The 14,919-nt window shown below is 31.4% G+C and overlaps 1 protein-coding gene across 1 annotated transcript in view; it reads right to left on the minus strand.

Moving 5' to 3' along the window:
* The window catches only part of LOC134694591 (mesotocin receptor-like), a 31,823-nt gene that overhangs the window by 2,025 nt on the left and 14,879 nt on the right, over positions 1–14,919 (minus strand). Inside the window, exons 2-7 of the mRNA XM_063555617.1 lie at positions 13,595–13,653; positions 7,616–7,708; positions 5,843–5,984; positions 4,472–4,809; positions 3,522–3,654; positions 2,239–2,331 (exon numbers count right to left, since the gene is read on the minus strand). Coding sequence (XP_063411687.1) covers positions 2,239–2,331; positions 3,522–3,654; positions 4,472–4,809; positions 5,843–5,984; positions 7,616–7,708 — 799 coding nt within the window. The 5' untranslated portion in view covers positions 13,595–13,653. The remainder of the gene's footprint in view (positions 1–2,238; positions 2,332–3,521; positions 3,655–4,471; positions 4,810–5,842; positions 5,985–7,615; positions 7,709–13,594; positions 13,654–14,919) is intronic.

Consider the following 14,919-nt stretch of genomic DNA (forward strand, 5'->3'; position numbering starts at 1 on the left):
AATATCATTTTCTAATTCAATTTACAGCCAAGTTTGAATGTTTGTCAATAAAGTGTGATAAATAAAAGAAAATACAATCTGAAAACCAATCCTGCGAGTTTGTATGTCATTTTATAGAATGCATTTAATTATATTCAATTTTATAAGGAACTTTCAATTTCCTCTTCTCTTGACACTCTATGAGGATGGATGACCATTTTATTTTAAAAGAAAAATATTGTTGACGAAAAATAAAAAGAGAAACGCTGTTATCGTTAATGGCAATCTTCTAGCATTGTAAAATACGACAAAAGGACTATACGACAATACAATCGATGAAATAATGATATTACATTTCGGTACGGGAAGGTTAATAAACAAGTATTTGAAAGACCCTTTTCATGCTTAAATCACGGAAAATTGGATTGCATGGATAATAAGTTTTATGTAATGAATAACTCCTTTTGAATTTGATATGCAAACTAAAGTTATATCAAACTGATTTGCCAATCAAATGGCATTGATGAAATTCTAAATAATGTCTGAACGACGTGAGAAATATCATAATTGTTTTTCCTAAGGTTTCGTTTTTTTATTTGATGTTGTCAAGTAATGGTAACGTTTACTCTCTCTAATATACAATATAATTCCGTAATGCTGCTATATTTGTTTTCGTTAGACCCATCTTTTTAATATTAATTTTCAGAAGTCAGAAAAAAAATAACCATTCATAATATTTTGCGTTTAACCATATCTACGTTGGTATACAGGTTATGAATATTTTCTTATGAGGACTGCTTTAATACATAGTATTTGTGCATAGAGACATTTGATATAGAGGTTGAAATACGCTATCCGTAATATTAGCAATGCTGTTTTACCTAAGGCATAGATCACCTTAGCTGAATTTGGTAAAACTTTTAGGGATTTTGGTCCTCAATGCTCTTCATCTTCGTACTTTATTTGACCTTTTTAAATTGTCTTGGATTCGAGCGTCACTGATGAGTCTTTTGTAGACGAAACGCGTGTCTGACATATATACTAAATGTAGTCTTGGTATCTATAATGAGCTTATGTATAGTGTTTGACGATTTTTGTCGACGTCAATTTGTCAGATTATGTTTTTTTGTTACAAAATATATATATTTTTATTTAGGAAAACTGAATTCTATATATCGAGATATAATAAACCATACAATTCTCGAACTGTATATAAACTAAAAATTATTCCTTAATTGATGTGACTGCTATATCACAAATCGTCTTATGCAATAAATTAGACACTACAATTGAAGGAACCAAATATGAGCGCCAACCACAAACCTGTCTTTAAACCTAAATATCAAGTTAAATACGTTATAGATAGAACAACTTATAACCATTTTATGATCAGACTTTGCTTTGTGCAATTGTTTTTTTTTACAAATGAATAAACGAACTGAATAAATTAACAATACAAATTATATTTCAATCACATTTCATTTTATTTGACAAAATTATGAATTGTTTTTGAATAAGTTGTTATCAAAGGTACCAGAAATGTTTTTTAGTATTCAAGGACGCTCGTTTCGTCAATATAAGACTCACCAGTGACGCTCATATCAAAAAAAGTTATAAATCGAAACAAGTAAACATGGTTTGTGTGGATCACAATACAGCGTTCTTAACAAACGTAACTATAAAAGATGCTATGAAATCAACTTCAATCAATTAAGAAAATTTAATTTAACATCTACAATCAACATCAGACTTCACAAAAATAATAATAATAAAAAAAATATGAAGTACAAAAACTGATAATATTTTTGACATTAGACAGTGACATGAAAATATTTCGTTCAACCCCCTTTCAAAACATCTTTAATTTCCTAATGTTATGCTATTCTTAGGTCGAAATTTAAGAAAAATATATAGCGTTTGTTAAAATCATTTAATGCATACTACTTTTGATTAAGCTTATAATCAGTAGTATACACATGTTCAACGTTTGAACGTGTCCCAAGTCAAGTAATTGTTAGTCTTGTTTGTAATTTTTAATTAAGTACATTTAGATGATTTCTAGTTCAATTTCGTCCACTTCTTTTGAACTTGTATACATTTATTAGAAGGCGACGGCTGATACCAGCCTTAAGTGCGGGACGTTCTCGCCAAGTTAAAAACCTATGAGTGGTTTTGAGTTCTTTTCTACTCTTTAGTCGAATTATTGTGTCTTTCACGTTTCCATTATCATTTTTATTATCAATGCAATCTGCTACTTACTGATGCTGACTACAAATGTCATGATCGTACTTCTCCTATTAGCTTTGGAAAAAACACGGCATCGACAGTTGTTTGTAGCTTGCCTTATTAAACCTATAAAACACATTGACAATTATTATAGCTGTCATAAAAACAGATTATCAAGCTAAACATAGTAATGTTATATGAACTTTAATGCGGACGACGCCATGCTTTATTTCAAATATTCAAAAAAAGTCTATTTAGGTTGAGATCAGAATCAGAGTTATAAAAACAAACATCAACAATATGGGTCTTTAAATCAGAGTATCAAGCTAGACATAGTAATGACATATGTACTTGAATGCGAACGACGACATGCTTAAATGAAATATTCAAAAAATTGTATTTAGGCTTGAATCTTCAGATCGTGAATCAGAGAATACTTTGATCTGATATTGTGTCTATATAGTTTTATCAATTCGAAAATAAGAAATGGAATGAATCCTCGATTTCCCTTTAGTTTTGAAGACAAATTAACGGTATACTTTACTCATTATATGCTTATTTTTGTTACTACATCTTCTGACATCTGACTCGGACTTCTCTTGAACTGAATTTCAAATGTGCGTATTGTTATGCGTTTACTTTTCTTCGCTATCTAGAGGTAGAGGGGGAGGGTTGAGATCTCATAAACATGTTTAACCCCGCGTTATGTTTGCACCTGTCCCAAGTCAGGAGCCTTGTTAGTCTAGTATTATTTTAATTTTAGATTCTTGTGTACAATTTGGAAACTAGTATGGCGTTTATTAATACTGAACTAGTATATATTTGTTTAGGGGCCAACTGAAGGACGCCTCCGGGTGCGGGAATATCTCGCTTCATTGAAGACCTGTTGGTGACCTTCTGCTGTTGCTTTTTCTATGGTCGGGTTGTTGTCTCATTGACACATTAACCATTTTCATTCACAATTTTATTCCAAAATTTGATTATTATAATATGTTTAAATATTTTTCGTAACCAACATCATATTGTTACCGGTGTCAACTGGATTGAAATTAATTCTGATAAACATGAAAAAAATGGGTGTTAACTGTAGGTGATGTCTGCTTAGTTTTTATGTTGTGTTTTATATGATGCTATTTATCTTTTGGTCGTTCTCATTTTCTTTTGATGTCAATGTCGGTTTGTTTTCGCGTCATTAATATAAATATATATTTGCTGTCTCCAGACTGTCATTTAAAAAAGTTCATAAAACGTGATGATTTAATTTTTATCACAAATCACGATTACTGTATACAAAGTATAGGAACAATAGCTCTTACCTATTTCTGACAATCTTTGACCATGTTTAATTTGAAGTTTCTGACAAATGAAGAACATTATCGTACTATAACATAATATAAGAACTAGTGATGGAATAAACAACAGGAAGGCAGCGTTGAGCAAGAGCGCTATCTGAAAAAAAATAAATTTGTAGAATTTGTCTTATTTGGCACCATTTCAAATAATCAAAAATACTTCAAAAGACCAGCACTATATCAGTTAAAAGTTCAAGCAGCTTAAAATTGGTTTCGAAAGGTTCAATAGCATATGGAACGCATAGTCATTTTTAAGTTGACTATTCGTTGTAGGTTGGTCATGAAATTAAAAGGAGACATACCTGTATTTCCCTGAATTGTCTTTTTTGGACGGACTTACGGAAAATATAATAGGCTAATCCCTTCGAGAACATACACTTCATCCAAATTGATGCTCAATGAAACTTTTATTTTGTATAATAAAATCAAATATTGATGTTTTTTTTGTTTTTTTTAGCAATAAGATTGCGGTCGTTCTTCGACTAATAGGTGTATATCACATCGGCTTTTCTTATTTGTTTATCGATATAGCTCTTTGATCTCTGTAAAGTAAATACGTTGTCCAAATATGGAGTATGCCTATGTTTTAATTCATCGGTATAACAGTCTGTACTGCGGAAACAGTTTAATTGTATAAATAAAATAATCTATATGATTTTATTTTGTTACATGATGTATATATATAATACTTTAACATAAGATAACTACAACACTACTATTTAAAATGTATAGGACGTTTGTTTAATTAGTTATCAAAGGTACTAGGATGATAATTTACTACGCCAGACGCCCGTTTGGTCTACATAAGACTCACCAGTGACGATCAAATCAAAATAGTTTTAAAGACAAACAAGAAAAAAGTTTAAGAGGTGAGAAAAAATAAATAAAAAAATAAAACTAATCTTCAAACGTACCTCTCGAATGCCTCTGAGATCAGGTGTACATATATTGCATTCACAAATAGTAAATATTTTGGTCCAAACAAGAATTGGGATGTTTACTAAAAACGACAATCCCCATGGTATTGTAATCATCCATGTTTTGTATCTTCGTCGCTGTCGGAGAATTGCAAGTGGATGTAACACACATAACAATCGGTCCACAGCTATTGTCACTATAAGGTACGTTGAGGCGAACAACGAAACATTACTGAGATAAAACTTCAACTTACACATGGTAAGTCCTAACATCCAGTTTGAAAAGAAATGATTGATAATCAGAGGAAATATATGAAAAACTGCTACGGCGATATCTACAAAGAAAAGTGTGTTTTAAAATTAGGTCGGTTATTTACTGTAAAACGTAAAATCGTAAAAATACTGAACGCTGAGAAAAAATACAAAACGTAAAGTTCCTTATACATTTTTTTATAAAATTGCAAAATCAAAATCTCAAACCCTAAACGTATGGATAACAACTGTAAAACTCCTGATTTGGTACAGGCATTTCTTATGTAGAAAATGGTGGATTATACATAGTTTTAAAGCTAGCCAAACTTCTCACTTGTATGAAATAATAAATTTCGGGGTTGGTCTTGACTCTGTTTTGAGGACAGTACCTTGACCTGTAATGGTTTACTTTTATATTGTGACTTGGATGGAGAATGTCTCATTGGCACTCATACCACATCTTCTCATATCTATATAGAAAAATACAAGCAGTGATTACCTGTAGGACAAGATAAATATGAACATTATCATTATTTATTTTGTTTCCTGTAAACAGTTGTTTATCGAAAAGAAATATTGGTTTTAATGTTTGTGACCAGAAAGAGATCATTTCCCAAAAGCATCAAGTATTGCAAAAAATACATGTAGCAATATCGCTAACTAGACTATATTCTCTCTGAAAATTCATAATATGGTGACTATGTTGAATGCATCGAACCAATGAACTAGAGATGAAGGAAACAACAGATTTGACAATAAGGAACGGTTAAAAAATAGTTTTACGACAAAAGAGATAACCAAGAGTTACAAATGGTGAAGTTGAAATCATCCCTTCGAAAATTTTACAGACGCCATCACGAGTAGGTTGACTGTTACTGAATATTCTTTTTCTCAGATAATATCGGATATGTTCCTCACGTCGTATCTACAGTTAAGTTTTAGTTTTGGTTCGTGTTTCCTATGCTTTAGTGTTCTATCTATCTTATGTTCTATTGATTTTCGTTTTGTTTTAGCCATCGCGGTGTCATTTTGTTTGTGATTTTAGAATTTGATGATTTTGAAGGTCCATCTTGTATCTTTTTTTTTTAAATATATATAACAAATATAAAAAAATACCTGATAGAACAAGATGGAAAACAAATAACACAAGATTTGACTTCTTTCCTTTCTTTTGTAGTAAAATACACAATGACACATTCAATACCACTGTCACAACGAACTCGGTACAACGAATCCATTTAGCTATTTCCCATTCAATCTGTATAAGAAAAATGATTTCTAAAACAATAATGTAAATGAGTTAAAAAAGTTCAATGTATTTCTTTACTCTTTTATCCACTGTTAATTTACAAACATCGTTAGTGTGAATAGTTGTTATAGCATACAGTGAATTATAGCAAATTATACAACATATCCAAAACAATTTTACCATATTTACAATGATAAATCACAATCTCCACGCTCATACTTATATACTCAAAGTTGATATAGACTATCAAAACTGCATGTGCATAGCCTAGAGAAACAATTCAGAAACCGATATGGACACTACATGTCTGTTTTCTCATAGTTTAAATGTTTTATCAAACACTTCAAATAAAAGATAAACATAGAAAATGACAACATAACAGGTTATTGCTCAATAGTAAGCTCTACTATGTGTCTTGTAGGCTGACGTTTTTGTTTATAAAAGAAAAGCAAAGGATATGAATTATTCATGTATGGCACTCCATCAGAACATGCACGAAAAAGAAAACACAAATGAAAGGATCATTTAAAGTAACAGTGAGGGCTTCAGATCGGACCAAAAATACTTTCAACTCATCGGTAATGTAACGCGGACCCTTACACCTGATTGTGCGAACTTCTTTGCCAAATACAAGATAAAGTCTTTGGAAGAGTTTATTTAACAATGTAGAGCCAAACAGAAACAAAATACTGGGAAATGGTATTTAAAAATTTCGTCCCACTCATAAGTGAAAAAATCAAACGATGTTGACTTTTATTTTGGTAACTTATGTTTTAAGTGCATAGTGAAGATGACTGGTAATCTTTGATGAGGCCCCTCATGGGGGGGGGGGGGGGGGGGGGGGTCCTAGTAATCACATAATCACCATTTTTTTGCCAATATAATCACATAATCATTAAATATTTGCTTATCTTTATTAATCAAATAATCATAAACTAAAAATACAGTCCTAGGTAATCAAATAATCATGAAATATTTGGCTTAATAATCAAATAATCATTAAAAAAACGGCCAAGTAATCACATAATCAAAAACCCCATGAGGGCCCTCTTTGATCTATGATCGTTTTTCACTTTTTGTCATGGTGTTGTCATCTTGTCTTTGACTTATGAGTTTTGTATATTTCATCAATCTTTCACAGTGTTGCAAAGTCTTCAACTTCAAATACTGTGGATTCAATTATACTCATTGGATAACAATTTTCGTGGATTTCGTGAGTATTGCAGAACCACGAATTCAAATGCTCAACGAATTTTAAGTTTTCTAAAGGAATGAGTGCAGACTTTGAAAAAACCACGAAATTAAATATCAACGAATATGTAAGTTTTCTTCGAATCACGAAAAATGGTACCCATGAAAATAAATGAGTTCACAGTACACTAGACATACGCTAATTATCAATATGTTTTAACTAAACTTTATCGATCTATCGATGCAGAAAGTATTTGATGTGAATAAGAAAGAAAACAAAGTATCAATACAAACTTTATGTTCCAGTTGTACTTTTATTCCCCCTCGAATTTTTGCGGTAAATATCGAAAGTGATTGACCAAAACAGGATTCACGACAATAAGATTTGATTACCGTCTTTTAATATGAGGGTATGGTATGCAGAAGGCAAAGGTCACAAATAAACTTACAGGGAAATTTATCATTACACCACGGGTTCCACAAAATGAGTTATTATCAGATATATTCATTGATGACATTGCAGCTGTTTTCAACTGTAGCATCTACAAGTAAATAATTTAAAATCATATAAATGCCTTAACAAATGAACAATTGAAGTTTAAATAAACATGCTTTATCTTCACAGAGCAAGCAGATACGACAAGTAACGGATATCTTATCTTAACTTTATCGCTCACTCTATCAAAAAGCAATTTAATGTGAAATATCAAGATTACCGATTGACAGTAACTAGTTCTTTCGAATGTATTAACAATTTCGTTTGCAAATAATCTATATCCAATTTGGCAACAGTTCAATCACATACAAGAATACAAACATATTTGCCTTAAACATGTTAAAATCATGTTTTCATTACCAGAACTATTCAACAATAAGAAAAACACACGCATCTTGGTATCTACTTTTATCTCACGTGTAATTCTTAATAATATATACGCATTGTCTCATTTAGTTTATGTTATGTTTTAATCTGCTAAATTGTATCTTAAGTGAAAGTTCAGGCATCATCACAAATAGAAATGGGCGAAAAAATATAGCTAATGTATCTCAAATAGATAGCTAGAGCAACGATTGGTGTCATTATTAACTGTTGTCAAAATGATGTATTTACATAGGCACACGATTAACAAACTATGTTGTTATATTACGCAATGGTTCATTTACAAGTTGTGTACCTATTAATGTCAACGTTTTTACATAGCTTCCTGTTTACTTTTATATTTGTATACTTGTTAAACATGCATTGTATTTCCCGGTGAATTACACAAGCTGTCATCGTGTTTTTATTAATGACCGATCAATTTCATAAAGGCAGTGGTATCCTGATGTTCAATAGTCATAAATCGATTAAGAAAAATTAAACCAAAATCGAGATAAGCGCACCAACTATAAAAGGAAAACAAAGGAACAATCTAAACACCAAACTGCATTTAAAACAAACGCGAACATGCATAGAAATATATAATATGATATCAACTGCTATATTCCGTACTTGGTACGGGACATTTTACTTATACACAAAATTGGTCAACCCTAACCTTTGCCCCAATTACTGTTTGTTATCAATAAAAAACATTAACGAAAAAACTACATAAATGTCCATTAAAGTTACTTTTATACTTGACTTCTTAAAAAAGTTGAAACCGATTGTAAAACGCATGTCAACCAGAGAGAGTCAAAATACTTTTCAGTTGGTCTGTTTGTAGTTAGTGTTTTTGATAGTTATGTCATGTTATTGCGTTGAGTTATCATACCACTGTCTCAGTTAAGAAGACATTTTTCTGGTCCCCAAAACCCGATCAACTCCGTCACGGTTAATAGGAGTTCTTTCTTAATCACCAACGTATTTTCAAGTAGTTGGTGTTGAACGCTGTCGGTATACATTGTTCCTCTTGTATTGCTTCAGTTTAATCAAGCAATTCGTGTTTGAAAAACAGATGTTGATCAGTTTTCTCGGATTCTATTATTTTTGTTGTGTCGCACAGTTATATGCAGGTGTCATAATATCTTCTGCTAAATTTTTTTTATCAGTTCTACGAATATTATGTGTCAAACATTTTTTAAAATGGTTTTACACTAGTTATTTTGAGGTTCTTAATAGCTTTTTGTTCGGTGTGAGCCAAGGCTCCATGTTGAAGTCCGTACATTTACCTATAATGGTTTACTTTAATAAATAAAGGAAACAGTAGTATACCGCTGTTCAAAACTCATAAATCCATGGAGAAAAACCAAAATCGGGGTAACACACTAAAACCGAGGGAAACGCATTAAAAAATAAATTGTAATTTAGATTGAGAGTTGTCTCATTGGCACTCACACACCATCTTCCTATATCTATTGAATAACGAAAAGTTAACGAATAGGCGGATGCTAATTTTAACATTTAAAAATATTTACAACAACAAATGTAAGACACACTACATATAGTGTTGTTTAAATATTGAGTACAATGGAGACATGGTCATGGTCACTGCATCTTTGTTTTACCTTTTCCTTATGATAAAAAGGTATAACATAGTTTAAGATTAACATGGTTAAGTTATATTACATCATCATAATTTATAGATCAAGGTGTCCTATACGTCATATGTAACACTTATTAGGACAGGAGAATGATACATTATGTAACTAACTAATTAATAATTCTTTTCTTTATTTTCTCATATTCTCAATGTTTATCTCATTAGGTCTTTCCACTTTTCTGTGGAAAGACCTATTGTTTTTCTTCTGAATATTTTTTATTTTTTTTTTTTTTCTTCCGCCTAATTTTGTTCTTGCGATAAACATTTGTTTCGCAATATGTCGCTTAGATATTTGGTATATGATATCGAACAGTTTATGCGCTTTTGAAATTTACCCTGCGTAAACGAATACTTTTCTTTGTAGGAGTTATCTCCCCAAACACTGTTTTCCTTGTTAGCGCATCTCCTTCGCAACCGTAAAAGATTACGACAAATTTATTTTACAAAATTGCTCGTTATATCCTTGGCATGATTTGTCCTATTTTGACCGAAGCGATATGACCGCTCCATATGAGAGTTATTTCCCCTTATGCATCTGATATAAGTGATATGAATTTCTATCTTAAAAATCATAAGTGATAGAGACCTAGGATCTTTTGATTTGACGTCCTTGGTCCCAAAAAATGAAAATTAGGTCAAGGTCAAAGGTCAAGGTCATATTCTTATATTTGAATTTGGCTTATTTTCACTTATATCCAAAGACTGTATAAGATATCAACAAATTATTTTTACTCAATTGTTAGTTGCGACATGTCGTAAGATGTACATTTTGATTCCAAAACGTTGAATGTAAAAGGGAGTTTTCTCCCCTCTTGTATTTAAAAATACGCGTTTGGTGATATAACTCATTAACTAAATATAATTAAGACCTATGGTCTTTTGATTTGAGGTCCTTGGTTTATGACCTTGAAATTGATCTCAAGGTCATAGCTTAATTTGACGTTCTACATTTTGACCTTTGCTTTTATTCTATATGTTTACATGATAGAGATATACAACTTTTAGAAAAAGGTATCAAACCATTTAACCTTGAAAAAAACAACCGGAAGTGACCTTTTGTAAACCGGAAGTAGCTATTTTTTTGTACTTTATTAATATAAAAGTATATAGAACCAGATATTTTTGGAATTAGTGTCAAGTAAATATTCAAATATAATCGGAAGTAACATTTTTCAAACCGGAAGTAACAAATTAGCTCCCTTATTTAAAAAAAAATGTATGGAAACAATATATTTTTGGAATCAGCTTACTAGGAGCTATCATTTGACGATTGAAATGACATTTTAAACTTAGTTTCACAACTTTTCATATCAAAATACATTGTTTTGATGGAAAGACCTTCAATTGTTCTCTGAACAATTGGTTTTTAATTATAATAGGATTTGTATTTTTGATACAAAATTAAAAAGAGCTCAACTTGAACTGACTGTTGTGTATGACTTAAATAGAAACTAGTGAGTATCTAAAAATCAGTCAAAATTATCAAGATCAATTTTGACTGATATTTTTTTTTATTTTCTCCACTTAAAAACCTCTATACAATTTCTACCATTAGTTAAGCACGTTTAGTAAAAACAAAAAATATACTAATAATTAAGTGTTTAGGATATATTTCCTCTTGAACATAAACACGCAAAGGAAACAATTATCAATTTGTTACGGCATAGTTGATCTATCATGTAACATCAACAAATTAGAGATGGTGAATGTTATGTTATAATGAAGAAATATTCTTCAGACCATGTGAAGATTAAAAAGTACACAATAGCTGTTATTTATTTGCCCTTGATCATTTGTCCATTAATTGACCAATAATATTCCTATGCCATATACTTACTTTCTACAAGGTTAGCATTTGCGACTAAAAAAATGTGTTAGTCTAGCATACATCTACATACATGTAGATATTTGCAATCAATTTGTTACCAATTCACACGGTTAATCTTTAATATGATACTTTAATATGATACTTGGTAATTTGATGTCTCAGTATTCGCCTCTAAAGAATCCAAAGGCCTATAGGTAATTTCATTGTTCTTACACCAATATGAAAATAACTTACGTCATTGGTTGAATATCCATTGTTTATCACGTTGTTAACCAATCAAAACGTTTTGGTGTACGCTTTCAGAAATATTACCAAGAATGCATTAGATCATAAACTCTCAAGAGCCTGTGTCGTTCATCTGATTCTATTTGGGATTTTGAAATATTATTAAAAAATATAAAAAAATTGTAACTGATAAGTATGATGATGTTATAGGCCAAATGTAGTTTAAAGTAAAATCACAAAAATACTGAACTCGAAAATCAATTCGGAAAGTCCATAATCACATGGCAAAATCAAATAACAAAACGCATCAAAAACAAAATAGGCCAAATGTAGTTTGATATTGTTATGTTTGGATTTATTTTATTTATTAGTTCTCTTAAAGAAGACATTTGTATGTATTTCCTATAGGGTACCATGTTAAAATAAGCATCCGTCTGGCGACCATCTTGGATAATAGATCGGGTACAAAGTAACTACACTTGGTAAGCACATCATAAGGAACATTCATGCTTTGTTTGGTTTCATTTTATTCCGTGGTTCTCTAAAAAAAGACATTTGTATGTATTTCCTATAGGGTACCATGTTATAAAAAAAGCCCCAATCTGACGACCATCTAGGATAATGGATCGGGTACAAAGTAACTACACTTGGTCAGCACCTCATAAGGAAAATTCATGCTATGTTTGGTTTCGTTTTATTCCGAGGTTCTCTAAAAAAAGACATTTGTATGTATTTCCTATAGGGTCCTATTTAAACTAAGTCCCCCCTGGAGGCCATCTTAGAAGATGATGGATCGACTACAAAGTAACATCACTTGGTCAGCATCTCATAAGGAACGTTCTTGCTATGTTTAGTTTCAATCCATTCAGTGGTTCTCTAAAAGAAGACATTTGTCTGTATTTCACATAGGATCCTATGTTAAACTTAGTCCCCCGCTGGCCGCCATATTGGATGATGGATCGGCTACAAAATAACAACACTGGGTAAGCACATCATAAGGAACATTTATGCTATGTGAGGTTTCATTCCATTCTGTGGTTCTCTAAAAGAGGACATTTGTGTGTATTTTCACATAAGGTCCTTTGTAAAACTGTGTCCCCCGCTGGCGGCCATCTTGCAGAATGGATCGGCTACACAGTAACAACACTTGGTCAGCACTTCATAAGAAACATTCATGCCATGTTTGATTTCATTCCATTAAGTGGTTCTCTAAAAAAGACATATGTATGTATTTCCCATAGGATCCTATGTAAAACTAAGTCCCCAGCTTGGCGCCATCGTGAATGATAGATCGACTACAATGTAAAAACGTTTGGTCAGCACCTCATAAAGAACATTCATGCTATGTTTGGTTTCGTCCCATTCAGTGGTTCTCTAGAAGAAGTTCAAATTGTAAAAAGTTCACGAAGACGACGACGAACGACGACGAACGACGACGAACGACGGACAACGATGGACGACGGACAAGTGATGAGAAAAGCTCAGTTGGCCATATAGGCCAGGTGAGCTAAAAATTGTGTATACGTCATCAGATCAGACATGTCAGATGACGAAAAAAGGACGCATCTCTAATCATTTCAACTGTTACTGATCAATATACTGATATATACATCGATTGTCAGTTACATCACATCAATGTGGAAATTTTATATAGAATTTACACGCATCATAGCAATAATAGGAAATCATATTATCGTAATATGTTGGCAAATTATGGCAAAACGACAATGCAACCGGAAAGTCGTACATAATACGAATTTATGCGAAGTGGAAGCAATTTCACTTTCCAATTTTTAAACATTCAAATAAATCAATCAACATGATTAAAGATAATAGATTATGATTTTACTTACCTAAATGCATTTGCTTCTAGATAAACAATAACTTGTTAAACCTGTGTAACTTCCTTCTGCTGAAATAAACATTTACATAGGTATCGTTTTAATCACCTAACGAAACATGTCGTTTTTCACGATTGTTATAATTTATTATAAACAACAACCGATAAGCAACATGTTGTCTTATATAATTAATCATAATATAAATATGTGTTTGTACAATACATATATACAAAAGGTAACACTAGGATACAAATAAAATAAACAAATGTTTTTGTTTAAATTGTTTTACATTGTCATATCGGGGCCTTTTATAGCTGACTTTGCGGTATGGACTTTGCTCATTGCTGAAGGCCCTACGGAGACCTATAGTTGTTAATGTCTGTGTCAATTAAGTCTCTTGTGGACAGTTGTCTCATAAGCAATCATACCACATCTTCTGTTTTATAATTAAAACAGAATTAAATCAGTGTGAAAAATCTCTTTTAACAACTGGCTTTGTAAACAATTTCAAAGCTGAGTTATATCTAAAAGATTCAGAATGTATTAATCCATCCTCCGAATTGCCTTTGTTAAATGTAACGTTGTCACTTTCAAGCGAATAACGACATAATTAAAACATTGCCTGCTTTGTTTGACTGTGCATTTATTTTCTCCATCTTTTATATAACAAAACAAGCTGTTTTAATCAAAAATTCTAATCAATACCCAAGTGAAGTTAATCTTTCTTCAAAATATTTGTATAGCCAATGTACAGAATAACCACATAGACGAAGAGAAAAAACCACCAATATTAAAATGTTGTACGGCAGCTGAATGTGTGTCTCGTCTACAAGAGACTCATAGATGACGAAATGAACAAGAAATAATACAGTACAAATTTGGAGAGCATAGACTACGTAAAAAAAACTCGCGTCAGACATCAACTTAAAATCTACTTTTATACAATGTGTATACCAATGTATACTAATCAAATTGTAGACTTAAATTCCTATTAAACTAAAAAATCCCTTAAAGTTTGCAAATTGGCTATAATTAGTTATCAGAGGTACCAGGATTATAATTGTTCTACGTCAGACGATCGTTTCGTTTACATAAGACTCATCAGTGTCTCTAAAAAGAGTTATAAAGCAAAACAAGTACAAAGTTGAAGAGCTTTTAGGTTTAAAAAATTTAGAAAAAAATATATTAAAAAGTAATTATTACATATCAATAAAAAAAAGTATGTCCATCCTGCATTTATCGAGAGATTTCGCCAGAGTGATTTACATAGAATTAAAATGCATCTTTTGACAAGTGAAGTGATTGATCACAGAATTAATCAATAAATGTATCATCTC

The sequence above is a fragment of the Mytilus trossulus genome, chromosome 13 (assembly GCF_036588685.1).
Source record: "Mytilus trossulus isolate FHL-02 chromosome 13, PNRI_Mtr1.1.1.hap1, whole genome shotgun sequence".
Lineage (NCBI taxonomy): Eukaryota > Metazoa > Mollusca > Bivalvia > Mytilida > Mytilidae > Mytilus > Mytilus trossulus.